General features: G+C 34.6%; 1 protein-coding gene across 4 annotated transcripts in view; it reads left to right on the forward strand.

Annotated features, from left to right (window-relative positions):
- The window catches only part of LEKR1 (leucine, glutamate and lysine rich 1), a 214,577-nt gene that overhangs the window by 16,968 nt on the left and 172,763 nt on the right, over window positions 1-24,846 (forward strand). For all 4 annotated transcript variants that reach the window (XM_054483977.2, XM_054483979.2, XM_054483980.2 and 1 more), the window contains one exon: window positions 10,120-10,334. In XM_054483977.2, coding sequence (XP_054339952.1) covers window positions 10,120-10,334 — 215 coding nt within the window. The remainder of the gene's footprint in view (window positions 1-10,119; window positions 10,335-24,846) is intronic.

Consider the following 24,846-nt stretch of genomic DNA (forward strand, 5'->3'; position numbering starts at 1 on the left):
CCAAAGAAAAAGTGTAGAGAAGAACTATGATGATAAAAAGCTACAGTTAGAGAATCCGTTGCCTGATTAGAAGGCTAAGATTGTTAAACCATTTTCCCCTGGTCTCATCTCCTCAGGGAATTTTAGGGAAGAAGGAATAAGATAATCTTTGACTCTCATGTCCAGGTCTTTTTCCTTTTTTATCACGGTTTCTGACTGAGCATAGTATACTTGTCAGACTTCCAACTTCTTAAGTGGCAGAAAATGTAAAATCGGCCCATGGGCTAGTTAGCAAAATCACATTTGGCTCCTTTTTCTACTGCTGCACTCTACAGGTTACTTCTGTATGTATTTAGATCATATCTCTAAATCTGTTCTCTCTCCAGGCTGAGCTGACTCCTACCTGTCCCTGACCTCAGATAACCAGCAGACTTACTAGCATTTTCATCAAGTATTCTGAAAGCAGAATATACTTGAAATTATAGTACTGTTCTGGGTTTAGGATTTTATTGCCACAATTTAAGACTAAAACAATACTTACAGATCAGCAAAGTAATACTGTAATTGTATATCTCTTCCCCTCATGAATGTCAATCCATTTTAGAGACATATGGACTCCTCTTTTTAGAAAAGAGCAATGAATAATTTTCCTTTTGCTGTTTTTGCTAGGGGACATATGTGGAAATCAAAACAACAGCAACAAACTAGTGGAAAAATCAGTTTGCAAAAAGTGAAACAGATCTTTTGTTTTTTTAAAATGGTGACAAAATGAACACTTGTAAGAGGATTTTAGCTTCAGGAAATCTTTATTACCACAGGACACAAAAGTAAAAAAAAGAGACCAGAGTTGTTTATTTTGCAAAACAGAAGTAGAGATACAAGTGCTAGAGAGCGCACTGTTCTTTCAGGGATAACAATCCCTTTCCCCAGCAGTAACGGCTCATTTTGTCCTGTTTCAGTAAAGTAATTTTAGTACTTTGGAACTTTGAAATTTATTCAGAATAACAGTTTTATATTTCCAAGCACAGATTGTCATTGCCAGAAAAAATAAACTTAATTTCCAGGTTATTTTGGGCCACTGTGGCTAGGTTCAGATTTTTTGTTGAGTTGAAGTGGAAGAAAGGGAAAAAGAAAGTGGTCATACAAATGTTAGACCTAGCATCCTGGGAAAGTTGTGATGTGTGTGTGTGTGTGTGTGTGTGGACGTTTATGTGTGATGTGTTTTTAAACAATTGTAGTTTTATTAAAACCTTATGACAAAGGGAATATAAGAAGCTGTATAATTTTTGGAGAGACTATTCACTTATTTTTGTGACCCAAGGTAGTTCATTAGAAAAAGCATTTTCTTCAAAATATTATTATGAATCTTGAAAAATCTGAATTTGCCAATTTGCAGTCAAAAATACTTTTGCCAACTGACCATAGAAGGTCATCGAGTTTACTAAGGTGAGGATTCCCAGTGGAAAAATAGGTATTGGAGGAAATATACTTTGAAAGTATATATAGATAGACATAGGCGTATCATTTATAATTTACATAGGATAAAGCCAACATTTCTGATATTGCTCAATAACATGTCTTTATGGATTAATCTCTGGTATTTTAGTCCCAGATTGATTTTTTTCTATTTTTATTATTTTAAAATTAAACTTCTTATTTTGAGATAATTGTAGATTCACATGCAAGGTAAAAAATAACACCAAGAAATCCCACTTATTCATCATCTAGCTTCCCGCAGTGGTGACATCTGGCAAAACTAAAGTACAGTGTCATAACCAGGATATTGACAATTGATACAGTCAAGATACAGAACGCTTTCATCACAACAAGGATTCCTCATGTTGTCCTTTTATCACCACATTCACCTTAACTTCCCCAGTCTCTTCCCTACTCCCAGTCCATGGCCCTGGCAACCATTGGTCTGGTCTCCAATAATTTTATGTCAGGAATGTTATATAAATGGAATCATGTAGTGTGTAATCTTTTGGGATTAGCTTTTTTCAATCTGTAATTTTCTGAAGTTTCATTAGGTTGTGTGTATCAATAGTTTATTCCTTTTTATTGCTGAGTAGTATTCCATGGTATGAATGTACCAGTTTGTTTAACCATTTACCTACCCATTGAAGGGAATCTAGGTTTTTTTCCAGTTTTCAGCTGCTTTACATATAAAGCTGCTATAAACATTCATGTATGTGAACATACATTTTCATTTTCCTGGGATAAATGGCCAAGAGTTCAATTGCTATGTTATATAGTAACTACAGGTTTTTTTTTTTGTTGTTTTGTTTTTTTTAAGACACTACTAAACTGTTTTCCAGAGTGGGTATACCATTTTACATTTTTTACCTGCAGTATATGAGTGATCCAGTTTCTCTACATCTTTACCAGCATTTGATGTTGTCAGTGATGTGTAGTGAGTGATATCTCACTGTGGTTTTAATTTGCATTTTCCTAATGGCTAATGAAATGATGTTGAATATCTTTTCATGTGCTTATTTGGCATCTGAATATCCTCTTATGTGAAAGGTCTCTTCAAGTCTTTTTGTTCATTTTCTAATTAGACTTTTTTTTTCTGCTGAATTTTGGAAATTCTTTATATAATCTAGGTACTAGTAAGATAGGTGGTTTTCAAATATTTTCTCCTGGTCTGTAGCTTGTCTTTTTATACTCTTTGCAAGGTCTTTTGCAGATCAGAAGTTTTTAAATTTGATGAAATTCAGGTTATCAGATTTTCCATTTATGAATCATGCTTTTGGTATTAAATATGAGGTCTTTTCCAGTTTAGATCCTGAAGATTTTCTCCTATTATTTTCCTAAAAATATTTCTTCTAATTTTTTCTACTTTTATATTTTATATTTTTGTCCCTACTTGTAGAATATGTGAGGTTTAGGCTGAGGTTCCTTTTTAAAAAAAAAAATGTATGGATATCCAATTGTACCAGCACCATTTGTTGAAAAGGCTATCTTTCTTTCATTGAACTGCTTTTGTACCTTTGTCAAAAATCAGTTTGGCATATTTATGGAGGTCATTTTCTGTTCTGTTCCATTGATCTATGTGTCCTTCCTTCTGCCAATATCATACAATCTTGATTACTATAGCAATACAGTGTGTCTTGAAATCAGGTAGTGATTCCCCCCACTTTATTCTTCTTTTTCATCATTATTTTAGCTATTCTAATTCCTTTGGCTTTACATACAAATTTGAGAATAACTCTTTCTATATATAAAATATCTTGCTGAGATTTTGATAGAAATTGGATTATACCGATTTAGGGAGAATTGATATCTTTACTATTTTCAGTCTTCCAAACATAAACATAGTATCTCTCTCCGTTTATTTAGATCTTCAGTATATTTCATCAGCATTTTGTAGTTTTCAGCATACAAATCTTGTACATATTTTGTTATATCTACACCTGAGTAATTTTTTGGAGCAGTTGTAAATATATAGATATATATGTATTGTATTTTCAATTTCGGTGTTCAGGTGCTCACTGGGTATATATAGAAATGCAGTTGATTGTTCTGTTTGTATCTTGAAACATACAACCTTGCTGAACTTACTAGTTCTAGTTTTATTGTCGATTTCTTGGGATTTTCTATGTAGACAATTATGCCATCTCAATTAGGGAGAGTTTTATTTTTTCCTTCTAATATGTATGCCTTTTATTTCCCCTTCTTGCATTGTTGCTCTGGCTAGATATTCTAGCACTATATTGAAGAAGTGCAGTGAGGGTGGATATCCTTGCCATTTTCCCAACCTTAGGGGGAAAAACACTGAGTCTTTTAGTACTAATTATAATAAAGCTGTGGGGTTTTTTTTGTAAGTGCCCTTTACTAAATTGATTTTTAAATTGGTAAATAAGCAGGTTAACTTAATGATGAGGAAGGGTCCTAATGGCTTTATGAAGTAGTCAGGTGGTCTGTTTGACTAATGAGCTTGAAGTATATATTGCGCTATCTCAAAAACTTTCTCCTAATCTGAATGAAATTTACTAAATACTCATTGGTTTGAGTAAAGGCATCTTATTGAATGGAAAACCTCTTAGAAGGATTAATATTTCATACTGCTATCACTCTTATCTACAAAGAATAGTTTATTTCCTCCTTGTCTAAGCACAAAAAGCATCATATGGGTGGGAGAAGGAGGCACAATTGTATGTATGTATGTATGTATGTATGTATGTATGTATTTATTTATTTATTTGAAACAAGGTCTTGCTCTTTTGCCCAGGCTGGAGTGCAGCAGCACCATCTCAGCTCACTGCAGCCTCTGCCTCCTGGGCTCAAGCAACCCTCCCACCTCAGCCTCCAAGTATCTGGGACTGCCGGCACACACCACCACACCTGGCTAATTTTTTAAAAATTTTTTGTAGAAATAAGGTCTCACCATGTTGTCCAGGCTTGTCCTGGGCCCAAGAAATCCACCTACCTTGGCCTCCCAAAGTGCTGGGATTACAGGTGTAAGCTACCATGCTTGGCCAAGAGGCACAATTTTGAAATAGAGAATGCCACAATTGGGCGGCAGGAAGATACTAAGTAGTTTTTCTAGTTGAAGCACAGACAGGAGCTCTGGAAAGGATCTGAAGCCTAATTTAACCTTTTTAAAACATTTACATTATTTTTGTATTAAATAACTATAATTTTAAAAGTATGAACACTGCATTTGAGAAGTTTGTTTCATAGTTTATTTTCAAATGGTTCTACATTTGTTTAATATACTGCATTTGTTAATGTCTCCTCCAAAGTGCATCTTGTAGAACACCAGAACATCCTGTTAATGATAGACCTTTTGTCAAGAATGACAGCATGTCATTATTTTACTTTCAAAACGAGAGGATGATATAATACCAAGTTATAAGAATGAAGCACAAATTATATTTCACAAAAAGCAGATAACTTACTTCATTTGGGAACATAATTACAGTATTTTATATCTTCTCAAGTTTCACAAAAATGCCCTAAGTAATTAGCTCATATAGACACTAATAATTTGAAAGGGTTATTACATTTTTTATAGCAGTTTTGCTTACAGAACATTATTTACAATTTAATAGCATTGAAAAATTTTGTGCAATGTATTTATTTAACATTGCTCACTTAATGATTCAGGTAAAGTCAGAAGACCACTTTTGTGGACCTATAATTTTAAAATCACATTGTCTTGTTTTCTACATCATAATGAATATCATGTTTTCTCTTTCCTTCCTGAACTTCTAGAAAACCTATTCTCTAAAATGTATTGCTTCACATAAAATACATTTCAGCCTTTTCTCCCTTGACTGCTATGATGAAATAACATTCTAATAGCTTTCACAATGTGAAGTTTATAGCATTTCTGTTTTATTCATCAGGCTGCAAATCTACTCCACCCATCAAGAGTTTTCTTTAGAATAAGGATAGGACACTTTGCTAGGAGCAGGGCAAGAACTGCAATTAATAGGCAAGGATTTATGATGAAAGTGACTTACAGTAAGCAACAATTTTCAAATTGAGAAGAAGAAACTAAAATGCAAGATGGGCAAAAATTTTAAGAAAATATCCATCTGTTACTAATTAGTTCAGATTTATTGACATGGATGAATTATATTTCTGAGGGCTGATAGTGTCTTTGAATAGGATTGCGGAGCCACTCTTGGTTATGTTTGAAGACATACAGAGAGTAATAGGATAATGCGCAAATGCCATTTCATGTATACAGTGTCCATAAATTACAACCAATGAACTTAATTTCAATCCCGGACAAGATTTAGAATATATTATGAAAGGGTGATTTGTGAGGATATATTAGACAAAACAATAACCCTTGGGCCAATTTTATGTTCACTGAGAGCAAGCATGTAGGCTTTGCCATTTCATTTTATGTAGGATTACTAGATCCAGGAACCATATTAGGCATAGAATATATGGACTTTATGAAAACATTTGACAAAGTTTGTCATAATATTCCTGAAGACAGTATATAAAATAAATATAGGCTGGTGACAAAGATAATTGGATAATTTAATGATCAGATTAAGAGTTGTACCTGAAATGTGATGAATAATAGAACAGTATCAACCAATGTGATATGACATGCTGTGGAGTTCTGTCCTCAAGTTAGTCAATTCAGCATTTTAAAATCAGAGAGTGAGATACATAAAATGACTTATAAGGATCAACTTTGCAAAAGACATAATGCTTAGAATTTCCTGGATACCAATGGCAATAACTAAGGTAATAATCAAAGGCAATAACTATGTCTAAGACATATATATCTATGTTATTTATTTTTTATTGTTATACTTTAAGTTTTAGGGTATATGTGCATTCAGTTAGGAAAAGAGGAAATCAAATTGTCCCTGTTTGCAGATGACATGATTGTATATCTAGAAAACCCCATCGTCTCAGCCCAAAATCTCCTTAAGCTGATAAGCAAGTTCAGCAAAGTCTCAGGATACAAAATCAATGTGCAAAAATCACAAGCATTCTTATACACCAATAACAGACAAACAGAGACCCAAATCATGAGTGAACTCCCATTCACAGTTGCTTCAAAGAGAATAAAATACCTAGGAATCCAACTTACAAGGGATGTGAAGGACCTCTTCAAGGAGAACTACAAACCACTGCTCAATGAAATAAAAGAGGATACAAACAAAAGGAAGAACATTCCATGCTCATGGGTAGGAAGAATCAATATCGTGAAAATGGCCATACTGCCCAAGGTAATTTATAGATTCAATGTCATCCCCATCAAGCTACCAATGACTTTCTTCACAGAATTGGAAAAAACTACTTTAAAGTTCATATGGAACCAAAAAAGAGCCCACATTGCCAAGTCAATCCTAAGCCAAAAGAACAAAGCTGGAGGCATCACACTACTTGACTTCAAACTATACTACAAGGCTACAGTAACCAAAACAGCATGGTACTGGTACCAAAACAGAGATATAGACCAATTGAACAGAACAGAGCCCTCAGAAATAATGCCACATATCTACAACTATCTGATCTTTGACAAACCTGAGAAAAACAAGCAATGGGGAAAGGATTCCCTATTTAATAAATGGTGCTGGGAAAACTGGCTAGCCATATGTAGAAAGCTGAAACTGGATCCCTTCCTTGCACCTTATACAAAAATTAATTCAAGATGGATTAAAGACTTACATGTTAGACCTAAAACCATAAAAACCCTAGAAGAAAACCTAGGTAATACCATTCAGGACATAGGCATGGGCAAGGACTTCATGTCTAAAACACCAAAAACAATGGCAACAAAAGCCAAAATTGACAAATGGGATCTAATTAAACTAAAGACCTGCACAGCAAAAGAAACCACCATCACAGTGAGCAGGCAACCTACAGAATGGGAGAAAACTTTAGCAACTACTCATCTGACAAAGGGCTAATATCCAGAATCTACAATGAACTCAAACAAATTTACAAGAAAAAAACAACCCCATCAAAAAGTGGGTGAAGGATATGAACAGACACTTCTCAAAAGAAGACATTTATGCAGGCAAAAAACACATGAAAAAATGCTCATCATCACTGGCCATCAGAGAAATGCAAATATCTATGTTATATACGCAAATATATGTGAGTCTAAGATAATATAAGATATATATTTTTATATATTTTATGTATTTGTATATATTTACATTTACATCTGTAGTTCTGTACTTGGCTCTGAAAAGCCAAATGCTCACATAATAGAATGGGAAGTATTGGTTGCAAGGAATATGGAGCTTAAGGGAGAAAAGAGAAAATAGTAGAGGAAGATTGGGCATGAATTCCAAATGGCAAGTAGGGCAGCCACGACTCAAGAGGGACTGAAGTGAGGAACTGGAAGAGTTTGGGGTATAAGACAGTGGCTGGTTCCTTATTTTCTCTCTCTTTCTGGAGCTACAGTGTCCTCATCTCAGCTTCTGTCTCTGTATCTACTCATTTATGTCTCAGAATTTTAGTTATGTTAGTTACTTTGTATCTTGTGCATGATAGTTTCTGTCTTATGGCTGTGCCAAAGGTGACCTAAGTGCCTGAATCTTCAACAATTACAGGCCCAGTTGGCTCATACCAGCTTGGGCTTGGTTCTTCTGGGTCTGATGTCCAATCCTGGTTCACCAGTCAGCCATGGCTAGGGTAGATGGGTGGAGGGAGTCTTAGTCACATTGCCAAACATAGCAGCCAGGGCTGCGGAAAGTGGATTCTCTAAAACGGAAACATAGATAGAAAGGAAATAATTGGTATATTCAGTGTAATGAGACATTGGTTTGCACTGCAGTATTTTAAAAATCAGGGGTTTTATTTAACATAAAGCCAGTTATAGTATATAAAAGCAAAATATAATTGCTAAAATATTAAAAACCAATGAGATCTAAGGTTGCATTAGAATGTATTACAATGATATTAGTAATGAGATACTAGAATGAGAGAAGTTTTAGTCTTCTCTTATGCTGTTTTAGTGAGACCAGCGACACTAAACTATTGCATTTTGGGCACCATGCTTTGAAACACATGTAGAACACTGGAAAAAATTTCGAGAAATCTAGAATGAGGAAGAAATTCAGCTGAAGGAATTGTAAGTGTTGACCCAGAGAAGAGAAGACATGGAGTGTTCCTGATAGCTGTCTTCCAATATTAGAAATACCTTCATGTGAAAGGGGACTGGGGATGTCCCACATGGTTTCTAAGAGGACTGGAACTGGTGCACACTTCAGGGAGGCAGATTTGTGATGAGCCTAAGAAAGGATTTCCTGAGAGACACAACTGGCAGAAGATGGAACAGAATGCTTTAGAAAGTAGTTTCCCGTCATTTGGGATGTTAAAATAAAGAATAGGCAACAACATATTTAGGTTGAAGTAGATTAACGGAATTGAATCCATCTAGAGCTTGAACCAGATTATCTTTATGATTACTTTTATAAATCTATACATTTTATATAGTGGCAATTAGATAGTTGATATAGTCATTAATTTATATCCCACAATACTGTATTATGGTTTTTAATTTAAAATTTTTACTATTAAAGTTTAAAGGAGCCAAATTTTACTTTATAAAAATTGTTATTTTTTTCTTCCAGTTAACATTTGTGTAATGACATTGGTAGGCAGATATGGTGGCATTACTATTAGCTACAGGAACAGTTTCTATAGTTTCAAGGGAGGTTACTTTAAGAGTAAATCTTGGATAATCCAAGAGTTAATTTCAAATGTAGTGCCCTGGAGCAAGCATTTTATGAAGCCATCTCTTATCCTTTATGAATAGGAAAACAAGCAGAGGCTACTGAGAAATATTTATACCTGAAACAGAAAAAAGAACTATCTCCCTTCTGACTTGGCTAAAATTTCATTTTTCACTGGACCTATGCTGGCCAAAAGTCACACAACACTTTATCTGAAGGAAGGAAGAGGATCTATCCAATATACATGTGATAGATAAATATAATACAGATGGTTAAAGGCACAGGTGCTGGTTTTAAATAGACCTGAGTTTTAATCCCAGCTTCTCCACAAATCAGCTGGTTATTTAACTTCAGTAGTCTCAGTTTTTTTTAAAAAAATCTGTAAAATGGGTATAACCGTACCTACTAAGAACTGACTTGGGGAGAAGAGATTAGGTTCAAAGTATTTTTCCTATTTGTAGATTTATGACAGAATGTTAAATTTCTGTAAAAATCATAAAATGCTGAAACTGAACAGAAACAGAATTCATTTGGTGTAATGTCATAATTTTACAGATGAGGAAATTAAGATCTGAAAAAGCCAGGAGAACAGAGCAGTTTGCAATTAAAGAACAGTGATTTCCTCCCACTTCGTGGAAAATTCATCTTAAAACCAGAATTATAAAGATTATAAATTTTTCACTATTTTTGGTTTTATTTTATGGAAAATATTTCAAGAGTAAATCTTTCTTAGAGATACCATGGAGAAACAATTGTTCTGAAAGATCTTTTTCTAATCCCAAGATTTTGTGTCAGACTGAATATGCCAGTTTAAAATTTTTTATACAAGTGTGAGCAATGTTGTAATTATTGCTCCAAGGCATAGTATACTATATATTTACTTCATTCAACCAGCATGGCTACAATATCTTCAGTTGAACTTTTATTTTTCAGAATTAAAAAATATTTAGTAAGTGTATGTTCTGTTTCCTAGATGTTGCCTGAAGAAAAAGTTTGTAAGTACTGTGGAGTCAGCTATCTAATTCTTCATGAATTTAAGGCTATGGAAGAAAAAGTGAAAGCAATGGAAAAAGAGATGAAATTTTATCAAGGAAGTGTAGATCGTGAAAAGAGACTTCAAGAAAAACTGCATTCTCTTCGCCAAGAACTTGAACAGTACAAAATTGATAACAAATCTAAAACAGAAAGGTTGAGTATGTTTTTCTTTTCTATCATTTATTTAGTTGAATGACAGCTACAGGAAATAAATACACTTTGAATGTTTTTCTAAAATTTCTCTACATCAGGTATAGTTTATACTTTAATACATTTGTTTGTTTCTTAATTATATTAATAATTACTAAATATAATTATTATAGTTTGCTTTCTTTTGAGGCATACATTTACTATCTGAAAAATTAGAAACCAATTAATTTAGTAACCACCAGCTGAGACATTCACATTTTTTTCCCAGGTATATATCTTACGTTTTATTATTAGGAAAATTAATCTATCAAAAATCAGATTAATTTTGATGGTTTTTCATACATTTATTTTTAAATGGCTTTGGGATTTTTAGATTTGTAGAATAAGGCTTTCATGTTTTGAAAAAGATGCCAAGACATTCAAATTAGTGTGTGATTTTAAATTATTGGAATTGGAAATAAATTAAAGAATGGGTTTCTAATTTTGTAGAATCTAATCAGCAATCTAGTCTGCCTAAAGACACTTCAGTGAGCCTACACAGGAGAGTTTTTGCTGGTGTTTTATAGTTTTTCCTATGAATGAAAATTTCTTGATTTAAAGTATTGACAGTTAATGTTAAGAGACCTTGAGTTAATGAATTTAATGAATAAATTTAATGAATAACATGTCTATGTAGTGGAAACTTGCTTAAGTCTCTTTGGATTAAATGCTTTTATTAAATTTTATTATAAAATTTTATATAAAAATATATATTTGCATTAAATGCCAGTTGAGCCAGATATTTCTTAGTTTTTTACCAAAAAAAGTTGTTATAGTTTCTTTAATTTCACATCTGAATAATAAAGTATTTTATGATATTTTCATGGAAAAGCTTAAAAATTTGAAGTATTGTTTACAATTTTTAATTTGGAGGGGTTTTACCTGTCAGGGATTCTTTTGTTTGGTGTATTCACACCTTACTTTCTTTAATAAAATGTATTATACATGTAAGACATAAACACATGAAGTAAAAGAAGTATAGAGAATAAATAATAAGGCAAGAAAGTCTTTGTACCCTGCTGATTATACTATTACTGGTACCCTGCTGATTGTACTGATTGTATTCTTACTGGTACCCTGCTGATTGTACTGATTGTATTCTTACTGGAGGTAAAAATCACTTTTTTTTTTTTTTTTTTTGAGACAGAGTCTTGCTCTGTCACCAAGGCTGGAGTGCAGTGTCGTGATCTCAGCTCACTGCAGCCTCTGCCTTCCAGGTTCAAGCGATTTTCCTGCATCAGTCTCCCAAGTAGCTGGGATTACAGGTACACACCACCATGCACGGCTAATTTTTTGATATTTTTAGTAGAGACAGGGTTTCACCATGTTGGCCAGGCTGGTCTCAAACTCCTGACCTCAGGTGATCTGCCCACCTGGGCCTCCCAAAGTGTTGGCATTACAGGCGTGAGCCACTGTGCACAGCCAAAAATCACTTTTAATGATTTGGTGTATGTCTTGCTAGATCCTTTATTGTACCTTTACCTTTATTACAAATGTATTTTCTTTTCTCTTTTCTTTCTTTGTTTCTTTTTTTTTTTTTTTTTTTTTGAGACAGGGTCTTTCTCTGTTGCCCAGGCTGGTGTGAAATGGCACTATCACGGCTCACTGCAGCCTTGACTTTCTAGACTCAAGCTATCCTGTCACCTTAGCCTCCCGAGTAGCTGGGACCACAGGTGCACACCACCATGCCTGGCTAATTTTTGTATTTTGTAGTTTTTTTTTTTTTCTAGCGATGCTGTTTTGCTATGTTGCCCATGTTGGTCTCGAACTCCTGGGCTCAAGTAATCTGCCTGCCTTGGCCTCCCAAAGTGCTGGGATTATAAGCATGAGCCACTGCGCCCAGCCTTATTTTCTTAATATATGTAGTTTATATCTTTATCTTTTAATAGACTAGTTTTAACATTAGCAGTATATCAAACATATTGTTGTGCTGCTGACATTTGCCACTTAACTATATATATTGGAAATTGTTCCATGTTAATGTATGTAGATCTACCTTGTTCTTAACTGCACCAACATTTTTGTTACCAAGAATATGCTATAATTTACTTAATCAATTTTCTTTTCAACATTTATACTATTTCCAATTTTTGTTATTACATGTAGTATTTGTATTTATGTTCTTGTGAACATATGTTGTTACAAAGGATAAATTTCTAGAAGTGAAACTACTGAAAGAAAGCAAATGCCATTTTAAAATTTTGATGGGTATTATACCAAGTAGTCCTTTGAGAAAATAGCATTAACTTACATTTGGCCAATAGTTGATGAAGTGACCACTTTCCTACATTTTGTTAATATTGGGGTTGTCTTAATTTTTTTCAATCTCTTGAGTGAAAAATGTTACCTCATGGTTATTGAATTAGTATTTGTTTTTTGCCAACGAAGCTGAACATTTGTTTGTGTATTAGACATTTATATTGATTACCTATATACATATATTGACCATGTTATTGGGTTATTTGCTTATTTTTGTTTATTTGTAGGCGCTTTTAATATAATATTGGCATTATACTGTGTTTATATATGTTGTTAATATTTTCTCATGGTTGCTTGTCCTTTCACTTCATTGTATTTTTTTGCTGTATGTTTTTAAAATTTTAATAATGTCCTGTGCCAGATTCTGGTTGGTTAAGAGTTTTGTGTCAAGTTCTTTTAGTTGCAAACAATGGAAACTTATCTGACACTAACCTAAACACAAAAGAGAATTTATTGGAAGAGTATGAGGTGATAGCTCATTGGAAGAAAGGAAAAACTCAAGAACCCTGGCCTTGGAAATGGACTAGAAACAGAGCTTGTTCAGGGATCTGGGAAATCTGGGGTAAATTCACTCAACTTTTTTTTCCTTGCATCATTCCCTTCAAGATTCAAATCTCAGAAGAGTCTCACTGGCTTTATTTCTTTTATGTGACCACCCTCCAATTCCACCCCCTTAGCCTGATGAAAGGGGGAGCCTTGATTGATAGTTCTTTGAAGACTTCATACAAAGAAAGCAAAGGTAGTCACTAAAGAGAAGTTAGAGTACTGTTATCAGAAGAAGAGGGAATAGACTCACGCAAGGAGAAACAACAACATGTGTTTAAAACTTATAGTATTAGAATTAGCTTTTTAATCTATTTAGTATTAATTTTGTATATAATTTGAGGTAGATTTCCAGTTTCATGTTTGTTGTTTCTCAGATGTCTGGCTGTTGGCCCAATATCAGTTATTAAATTCTTCATCCTCTCTCCCTTGACTCGAAATGCCACCTATTAATTTTTCTTCTAGCATATTTCTGGATGCTCTGTTTTGTGTTATTGATTTATTGTCTATCATTGAGTCAGGGCCACACTTAACTACTTTAGCTTTATAATATGTTTTTGACATTTTGTATGACAAGTGTTTGGTTTGCCTTTCAGGTTACCCTGGCTTTTTAGTATATTTTCTTTTCTGGACGAACTCTAGAATCAGCTTGTCCAATTCCATAAAACATGCTGTGTTATGATTTAGACTGGGATTGCATTTACTTTCTAGAGCAGTTATATTATCTGGATAATTGACATCTTTATAATCTTAAGGCTTCTTATCCTGGAACATGGATTCCCCATTTATTCAGATGTTCTTTAAATCCTTCAATACAATTTTATAATTTTTAAATACATTGTGTATTAGTTTAATCCTTGGACATATTTTTGTTGCTTTTGGGAAAGATGTCTTTTTATTACATTTTTTTGAATGCTATTTATTTCCATAGTGAGCTTCCTCATTGAATTCTTTTATTAGTTGTTTGAATTTTTTAATTTTCTTGAATATTTGTCATATATGTTTATAACACACACATACATGTAAAACAGTCACATCATATGCAAATAGTGCCTGTCATCTTTTTATTTCCAATAGTTATACCCTTTTCCTCCTTTTTCTTGTCTTATTAAATTAGATTGGACCTGTAGAACAGTGTTGAATAATAAACTTGTAGAATGCATCTTTATATTTATTTCTAATGTAATGCAATCCTGCCTAGGATGTTTCTGTTTTAAAAAGGACATCTGCTATAGGTTTCTTAAAGATACCTTTTATCAATTTAAGGAATTCCTCCTTTTATTTCTAGTTCTTTAAGTTTATTTAAAATCATGTGACTATTGAATTTTAATAAATGCTTTTCTCTCTTCTATTGAGATGATCATATGATTTGTTTTCCTTTAATCTGTTAATATAGTAAATCATACTAATGGATTTTCTAATATGAAGCTAAACTTACATTTTTGATAGAAAGCCATTTTGGTCATGTTATGTATTTCAGGGTTCCCAAAGTCGCATGTATTTGCTTGCCTTCTTCATGATTCTTGCCACTGCTATAAGTACTTTGCACTATTCTATTTTTCTGTGAATTATCCCTTAAATATATGTATTTCTATGCATATAGTAAGTGGAAAAACACTTATCACTTGCCATAAATAGAAGATTTTAAAAATAAGTATATAGCTACAGGTTGAGTAACTTTTATCTTTGGATAAAAGCATTGGATAAAAGTACTTTGGTCCAGAAGTGTTTTGGATTTTGGAATATTTTCAAAATACATACCAGTTGAGCATCTAATCTGAAAATCCAAAATGCGAAATGCACTAATGAGTGTTTCCTTTGAAAATCATGCTGACACTCAAGAAGTTTTGGATTTGAGATAATTTCTTTATTAAAATAAAAGTGTTTTGTTTCTGTAACACTAACAAAATTGCCCATGCTAATGGTGATATGTGAAATAGTTTATGAAGAGCATTGTTCTTTTGAAATAATGCTGCTAATATTTTACATAGCTATTTGCGTCTGTGTTCACAGGTGAGGTTGGCCTATAGTTTTCTTTTCTTGTGGCATACAGACTAGGTTATACTTATCTTTTCTAATAAATTAAGAAGGCTTTCGGCTTTGGTGTGCACCAGACATCTTGAATAGCACATGAATTTTTTTGTTCTTTGAAGCTTTGGTAGATCTTCATTAAAAATGTATTTTGTAGGGGAGGGTTGGTTGAATTTTGATGACCTATTATGTTTCCTCTGTAATTATTGGTTTACTTATGGATTTTTACCTCTTTTTGAGTCAGTTTTGGAAATGTTTTCCTGGAAAATCAAGCATTTCACTTGGCATTTCAAATTTCTTGATGTTTAGTATTATATAGTATCCTCTTATTTAGAAGCTTTCCTCTGTATCTGTTATGACTCCATTTCTCTTTCCTTGGGTAGCTTTTTTGTGTTTGATTGAGAAAGAGACAAGAAAGAGACAAGAAAGAAAGGGAAGGGCAGAGGGAGAGAGAGCTTTTTTCCTAGGAAAATTTGTCTATTTTGGCCTTTTTAAAGAACCATATTTTTGTTTAAATTAATCAAATATGTTCCTTTTTAAAATTTATATTTATCAGGCCAGGCACAGTGGCTCACACTTGTAATCCCAGCACTTTGGGAGGCCGAGACAGGCAGATCACCTGAGGTCAGGAGTTTGAGACCAGCCTGGCCAACATGGTGAAACCCTGTTCTCTACTAAAAATACAAAAATTAGCTGGGTGTGGTGGAAGACATCTGTAACCCCCGCTACTTGGGAGGCTGAGGTGGGAGAATTGCTTGAACCTGGGAGGTGGAGGCTGCAGTGAGCTGAGAATCATGCCACTACACTCCAGCCTGGGTGGCACAGCGAGACCCTGTCTCAAAAAAAAAAAAAAAATCTGTTTTCTATCCTTTCTTTAATGTTTAATTTTCTTTCTACTTACTTGAGTTGAAATCTTTGGTTAATTTATTTTCAGTCTCTTTTTCTAATAAATAAATTTAAAGCTATTAAGTTTTCCTGTGGCAACAATCTTTGGCAACAACAAACTTTTTGATAATAGTATTTTATTTTCATTTACTTCTAAATAAGATGAAGTTTAGTTTTTATTTCCTTTTTAATCCAAGAAATACTTGAAGGAGTGTTTTTAAATTTCTAAATGGATAGGTTGTTTTTTGGCTATCCTTTTATCTATGTCTATTTTTATTCCAGATTGAAGAGAATATAACCTATTTGGGAGAACGTATTAAGAGTTTAATAAACAATAAGTTTTGGAAATATTCTGTAGTTACTCAAAAGGGTACATAGTCTCCTTTTAATGGATAGAACTTTCTAATAGATCCGTTAAATTACACTGGTTAATTGCAGTATTCAAATTACATATATTTTTACTTAGTTTTGTCAATTTCATTTGAAAAATCATAAGGGAATATTGAAGTCCTTCAAAATGAATATGGATTTGTTAGTTTCTGTCTATGTCAAAATTAAGTTCATGGGGGTATATAAAACCATCTTTTTAGATTTTATATGTTTTGCTGATATAGAATATCCTTCTTGACCTTAAATTTTTCTAACATGGATTTAAAAAATTATAGTTTGTATCTTTACACTTCACAAACGTTTTATACTGACTTTTTAACAAATTAATAAACTTTATTTTTTGGAGCAGTTTTAAGTTCACAGCAAAATTGAGTGGATCAGAAAGTTTTCATATAACACAGTCCCCACACTCACACAGCCTCCTCTTCACACCACAATGATACATTTTTTTATAGTTGATAAAGCTACATTGACACATCATCATCACCCCAAATATACAGTTTACATTACGTTTTACTCTTGGTATTATACATTCTAAGGGGTTTGACAAATGTATAAAGACATTATCCACCATTGCAGAATACAGAATAGTTTCATTCATACAGAATAGTTTCATTCATACAGAACAGTTTCACTACCCTAAAAATACTCTGTGTTCTGCCTATACATCCTCCTTCCCCATTAACACTTAGCAACCACTGATCTATACTGTTGGTGTTTGGCTGGAGTATGGCAAGTACTGCCAAGAATACTTTCTGTCATTCAGTCGCCCTTCCTCTACTCAGCTAGGTGGATTAAATTTTTCTTGGAGCTCTTTTTTATCTATGGCTGTTGGTGGTTCTGGGTTGGAGACTTCGACAGCACCTTGTCTGGGATATATGAGAGTCAATAAGAAAACTCAGGGATTTTATTGCCTTGGTATTTATCAAGTGCAAAGGTCCCTAGGCCATCTGCCTTCTTTCCACTTTTCAGAGTCTTTCTATGCTGCTTATGTTATGTTCGGGGTGTTTCAGTTGTAAGGAGGATTTGGGAACAATGGGACTACTCCATCTTGGTGGAAATCTTGGGTTGGTTTTTTAGTCAAATTAAATATTGTTTTGAGTAACTTAGAATATTTCTAAAGAAGGTAATTGGTTAAATTCTCACAAATATCAGTAGATTACAGAAGTCAGTAGTTACACAATAAAATGCATCTCTAAGTGGCTGTTAAACATTTCCTCTTCAGTTTCTCCTCCGCTTATGCCAAATTGAGACTGTCATATGGAGAGTTAATCCACAGTAATGTAGGCTTGTTTATGAGGGACAGCACTTAAGAGTTTGGTTGGCAATTATCTCATGTTAGGTGAGCCAGATAAGTCAGTTTAGAGCAGTCAGCCCAAGGATAGGGCTACCTAAGGTAGGTACCATAGGTCCAGAGAGCCGGACTGAGTCTACAGTTTGAGACCAAATTAATGCAGAGAGTATGTCTGAATTTACAAATGGAGAGAATTGGAGGAAATAAGTGTACCTGGCTGGAGTCGAGGGTGATGGGGCAAACAAGGCAGCTTTTGTTAGTCATTTTCCTTCCCTGCTAAACCTACCTACCTCCAACCTAGGCTGGCTGGATCAGTTAGGAATACAATCTATAGTAAGTAGCTTAAATGGACAAAGGTTTATTTCTTGAAGGAAGAACAAAGGGTATGGGCAGCTTAGTGATGTCACCAGGAACTCAATCCCTTTCTATCTCTCATTCTGTCTTCCTCAGTAAGTAGGCTTTTAGCCTCATACTGGTCTTATGATTTCATGATGGCTTCTGTATCACCAGATATCATGTTTAATTTCTAGGCAGGAATATGAAGGGGGAAGCAGTCAGGGGAAATGCTTATATTAGGAGATCAAAAACTTTTTCAGAAAGTTTCACCTTATGTGCTATTGGTCATGACTGCAGAGGAGTCTGAGGCATTGGCTGCAGGGTGTTGGCTTGTTGCTCCCTGAAACAATTATCAGGTACTGTTGTAAGGAAGAAAAGGAAACAGAACTATCAGGGCCTGCCTCACTGGGCCATTAGATTTTTCTCCAGAGTATAATGTGTATTCTTAATTTCATTCATTGAGAGGAAGAAAAATAGTATCTTGAGAAAATAAATACATCAACAACTCCCTTTGTAAAAGGTCTTATCTTTTATACATGTCTCATCCAGGCTTCTGCTTTTTGTACTTTTGCAGCACTTTTTGGTGTTTATGGAAGTAGTGTAAGGGGCACTTATGCTAAAAATGATTGGGACAACTTAATTTTGAATAATCAAGATTTGATAGAACGAATAACTGATGCAGAACTGTAGTTCTTATGGGGTGGGGCCTACTTCCTAGGGAACTATTTTCAATCTCTGGGGCCTTTTCAATCCCTCACATCTCTCTTGAGATTCTGATTTGCCCATTTTGGGGCGTGGTAAGAATTCCTACAGTAAAATGAGGACTGTTACTGATGGAAGTCTGCTCGGGCATAGGGAAATGGGAAAGGCAGGGAAAAAACGTTGAGTACCATTGTGGAAAAACATTCATTTTTGGGCCATTGAAAAATGGCTCCAGTAGACACAGGGCCATTAAAAAATAAATCTAGAAGTTCATATCACTTTTTTTGTCTAGATGTGTAGGTATGAATTTATTACATTGATGTTTGTACTATGCATTACTTGAACTTTGAGGAACCTAAACAAGCTTATTTATAACATGTAGATCTAAGATCAGCTAATCTTTTTATTATCTTTTCATTTTTCTCCCACACCAACACTAGATTGTGCTCCAGACCAAAGTCCTTAGGTATAGAACATACTATTTTCTTTTATTTGTTCTCTCCATGAACATGTGCAAACAGTAAATAGAAGTTGACAGGTGTTTTTACTATCAGTATAAATAATGTTTACCTGGGTTTCCTTGTTACTAAAACTGGCAAGTTTATGGAGATTGATACTTATTTAACAATATTGATAGACCTATGTATATGTGTATATCTTTTATTACCAGCATAACTTTGAAAGCCCTTCGTGTATAATTATGATATTGCTGTAGCAACATGGTTACCAAAATAAGGAACATTTTTTTCTGCTTTGTCTTTTTAAGATTCTTTTTCTCCCAAAGCTTTTTAATCCGCAGTTTCAGGCCCAGCCACTTATTATTTTTTCTATTCATCTTTCCACTTTGAATTTCCCTTGCTTAAAATTAGTTACTTATTATTATAACAAATAAAATATGATTTTTATTGGCATAAATATAGTGGGAATTATAAGAATGAATTCGAAGGGAGGCAGTGTATGATGTGGTATAAAGAGTACAGGCTCTGCTAATACCTAATCCTATGACTTTGCCCCTTAATCTTTCTGTGCTTTGGTTTCATCATCTGTGAAATGGACGGAGAAAGAGCTGCTTCACAGGGATGATACACACATTACTCATTGCTTGGTAGGAATTCAGTTACCTTTCACTTCCCTCACCTTCCTTTTTCCTTTTCCTATGTTTGTTAACTAAGGTTAGTAGCATACTGTTTCTCCCTATAAATATTGTCACTTTCATACCTAACTTGGATATCTAAATATTGACTAATTTCACAAAGGAAGTTCTTGAGTCTAGGAAATATCCTAATCTCAGCTCTCCCACAATTAATTCCAGTTTAATTGGTGTTTTAACCAAAGTCTAGCCCAGCTTTGGTTAAGTTCACAGCCGGTGGAGTTCCACTCAGTGGAGTAGAGATTTTATGGAAAGCATAACTGTAGAACTTAATTATTACTTTTATTTATTATATCCCCTTTCTTTGCAGAAAGGATATGCAGTGATTTAAAAGGGCATAATAAAATTAACAACATAGGAGGGAAAAGGGAGGGAGATGTTGGACAAAAAACAAGAATTTGAATATGTCGACCTCAAGGGTCAAAAGTTAAGTTTGGCTTTCCAGCAAATCCTTTTACCTGAGCTCCAGGGATTTTCATACTCATAGCCTTTTTTAGGAGTACGAATAGGACAGGGGTTGGGGAGGTGGGTTTTTTGTTTGCTTATTTAAGCAAGGCTGACTTAACACTGGAAGAAATCCCCAGGAAGTCTAAGCGAGATAATTCAGTAGCGTAATTAGGCTCTGGTGAGAACTTCTACTAGCTATGTATCTGAAGCCAGTCCTAATAGGCAATAGGTGGCCACCCCGTCTAATGCTGGACTCCATGCTGCTCTTCATCAAGGAGGCAGCAAAATTATTTTAAAGAATGCACCTCTGGCTTGTCTTTCAGTTAGCTTTTCTCTTGACCCTCATCCCTCCACCCTTCTCCTTACTGCCTCGCTTACCATAACGCCTGAACAAACAAGTCAGATCATGTTATTTTAGCTTAAGAATAGGTTAATTTTTATTTGTTGCAGGTTTGAATTAATGCACCTTCACAAAAGTGGACAATTTGAATTTTTCTCAGATTCTTTACATATTATTTACATGTTTATAACTGGGAACAGCTTTCAAATTGGAGAAAAATGAATTAACTCATTGACTAAGGTATGATCCACAACTCTTATATCCATTTTACAGATGGCTAAGCAAACACAAAGAGATTAAATAATGATGCTCACACAGCTGGTCAAATTCTTTATCTTTCTCTTTTGTATGATATCACTATTCAGGTTAGTTGAAGAAACCAAACAAATACAGCTATGGTAAGTTATGGTAGAGTGAAGAGACTGTCATTGGAGGCACCTATTTTAAAGGGACAAGGCACACCAGATCTTGAGCCTTGTCTTCTTGGACTGAAGAAACCCAGTTGTACAAAAAGCCATCCAGTGTTAGCAACTCAACCAGGGTTGGTTGAGTTGGCAGAACTGTTAGGGAAGTTGTCCCTAGAAACATTGTGAAGAACTCAACAAGAAATCTTCATGTGTTATTTGCCACATTTTAAACTAAAGTGAAGATGTAGTGAGATGGAAAATTATTTTAATCAACTAAAGTGGCTCCACATTTGAAGTCACTAATTTAGACATCCCATTCTTTGTGTGCTTCTCATTGTCCAACTTGATCAGTTTCATTGCATCCTGAAGTCTACTGATGCCTCTACCTTCTCTCTTTCTTTTTCTGTTATCACTTTCTTCCTTATCCAGCTTAGATGCCATGTTTTTTATGTCAGCCATCCTTTGACAGTATCTTCAAGTCCCATTTACATTATCCTTCCATCGTATCAGCTGGAAAAACTCCTAATGTGGATGACTCCAGTTAACCACACTCTTCATACAAGTACCCTGGCTGCCAGGAATCTGGCAGTGCCTATTATTTCCTCTTTTTAAGGTATTTTCATCTTTTCTTTCTCTACAAACTCCTTCTTTTCCAACAGTATTTCCTCAGGACTCCAAATAAACAACGAAATCTTCACTTAAACTGAGGCATCTTCCAGATACTTTCTTAGCTCCCCCTTTTCATGCCATTCTTACTGAATAAATTACCTGGACTTACTGCTTTCATTTTCTCACATCCATACATCCCTCAGTTCACTGTAATTTGGTTTCATTCATCAACATTTCAAAAAGTTCTAATTCAGATCATCATTTATTTCCATGTTACTGAATCCAAAAAGTATGCTAGTTATTTGTCTTTCTTGACTTCTTAATAGCATTTGACACAGTATTTTACCCCTTCTATCTAAAACACTCTCTTATTTTACTTTCATATCATATTCTCATTTTTTATGTGGCCTTTCATGATACCTATTGCTTCTTATTGTCCTTTTTTGGCCTCTCCACTTCCTCCTGCTATGTAAATACTGGAGACTTCCAGGGACCTGTCCACAGCTCTCTTCCATTTTTATTCTACATTCTCTCTTCAGTTTCCAGTTGCTTTTATTCAGCCCTGAAGCTTTAGTTACCCTCTCTTGAGGTAGGCTTCTGAATCACCACTTGCACTTCTAACTTTTCTTGTGAGCCCCAGACTAATCTCTTCAGCTCTTTTTTTAACATCTTCACCTGGCTGTATCACAAGCTTTAATGTGTCCCAAAGTGAACTGCTTATCCTCCTCCTACTTGTGTTCTGCCTGCTACTCTTGTGTTCCTAACTTTAGCATATGTTACCCCCATCATCACTCTGCAGCATTAAGGTAGTGTTGAGGCTGGGTTTTGAATCAGATTGCCTGGATTTGAATCCTGGCTGCACCAGTTATTAGTAGCTTGGACTTGGGCAAATTACTTAAATGCCCTTTGCCTCAGTTTTCTAGTCTGTAAAATGGGAATACTAATACTACCTTTGTCACAGAGTTACTCTGAGTATTAGATGGGGATGTGTGAGATTTGTATCTTATATAGATTTAATAAAACATATGAATGGCTTATATAATGTAATTATGATTATCATCCATCCTGGGCATTATCTTTGATTCTTCCAGTATCACCTTCCTCTTAAATATTTCTTGAATCTGTCCGTATGTTTATCAATTCATTCAACCACCATGCTAGTCCATCCTTTGTTTGCACATCTACAGTCATCCCCCTATCATCTCCCTGTTGCCCATAATCAATTCATTCTTTATTCTGCAACCTGGTGGTTGTGTCAGAATGCATATTTGATCATTGTATCTGTCATAGGTTCATGTTTTCTTTAGAATAAGGCTCAAAATCTTCTCTGTGGTCTGAGAGTCTGGGTGATCTCTCACCCTTGGTTATCCCTCCAGCCTCACTCTCTTTCAGTCACCTTACACTTTTTTTCCTGTTTTCTAAGAGATTATCTACTTCTTTTTGCTACCTCTTTCTGCTAAGAGATTATATACCTCTTTTCTCAGGGTTTAGCTGAGATGCCAGATCATCAGGAAGGCATTTGCCGACCTCTAATGGGGTTCCCATGAACATCCTTTGTTTTCCCTTTTATAATGCTCCTTGAATACAATTATTTGTTTAATGTTTGCATTCCTGGCTAAGTTCCATGAAAACCAGTCTGATTCTTTGCTTTATCTATTTCTGGCACCTAACAGTGTCTGGCACATAGTAATGCTCTGAAAATATTTGTTGAATTAATTCATTTATGAGCAGATATGAAAAACATATGCTTGCTATGTTTGAGGAATTCTCCTTTGTCTGATATTTGTAGGCAGAAGAGCTTAACTTTCTCTTTAGATGCTGGAAAGGCCAGACACTTACTTTCTAAACCTACCTTGAAATTAAGGATGACTTTCTGTGAAGGTTCTGTTCAATGAGATGTGAGTGAAAATCTGCTGGGGGGTTCTGGGAAATTTTGCACCACTTCTTTCCTTTGTTTCTTCCTTTTTCCTCTTCCTCCCCAAAATGCAGAGGACAGGCTGGAGGCAGATTGGTCTTCTTGCAATGGTGAGATTACTGTGAGGATGAGCATGACATTTTAAGAAAGACAGAAGGATTCTTAGTCGTCGATGATATCTTGGTGTCCTTGTCCCCACCCTGAAATGCCTCTCTCCAGACCTCTTACTATGTGAAAATAATTAACCACTATATCGTTAATATACTATAGTCTGGTTTCTGTTATATGTAGCCAAATGCAATCCCTGATAGGTGCATGTAGTGCTTACATAACTTATTTGGTACCTATTGATATGATGTTTTATGATTGTAAATCAGTGGGCAGATGGCTGGCTGGATGGATGAGTAGGTGGATGGGTGGATGGATAGATGGGTGAGTAGGTAGATGGATGGATGGACAGCAACCAGTAGATTATAAACTACTGGAAAATAGAGACTGTATTTTATATTTTTTGTATTCCCCTTCCCCACACCCAACTCTATGTACCCTGCATACTGTCCTTCATATAGTAAATGCCCAACAAGTGTTTCTTGATGATGATGTTGATTGAAGTTTGAAAAGGATATTTCCTTAAGAAGGGCTCTGAGTTACAGGTTTCATTTGGATTCTAAAAATGAAATCTCCTAAGAGAGCAGCCTCTGGACTTAATTTAAAGAGATACATAAACATTCGGGTCAATATTTGCTGTATCTCTGGTAATTTAGAAAATGAAATACTTTATAAAAGTCAGAATAAAGGATGTATCTTGGCAAATGGTCTTGCCAATGATGTTCAAAACAAAAGAACTATTATTAAATGAAAGGATGTCAAGTAGTATAATTCTCTGCTGAGATAGCTTATTATAAGTAAGATGACTATAAAATTTGTAGTCCAAATTGGAAACTTTTTGAGTAAAAGGAGGTGCTATCAGTAATTATTCTTGAACAATAAACTCAATCTGGAACTGTCCTAGGACTTATGATTAATTTTAAGGAAATAACTCATTTCTATATGTCAAAAAAGTCTACAATTTTGATACAGATTTGAGTTATTAGGTTGGTGCAAAGGTAACTGAGGTTTTTGCCAATAGTATGAAACTCTCTGAGGCCATTCCCTTTTCAGTATTTTG

This window comes from Pongo pygmaeus, chromosome 2 (assembly GCF_028885625.2).
Source record: "Pongo pygmaeus isolate AG05252 chromosome 2, NHGRI_mPonPyg2-v2.0_pri, whole genome shotgun sequence".
Lineage (NCBI taxonomy): Eukaryota > Metazoa > Chordata > Mammalia > Primates > Hominidae > Pongo > Pongo pygmaeus.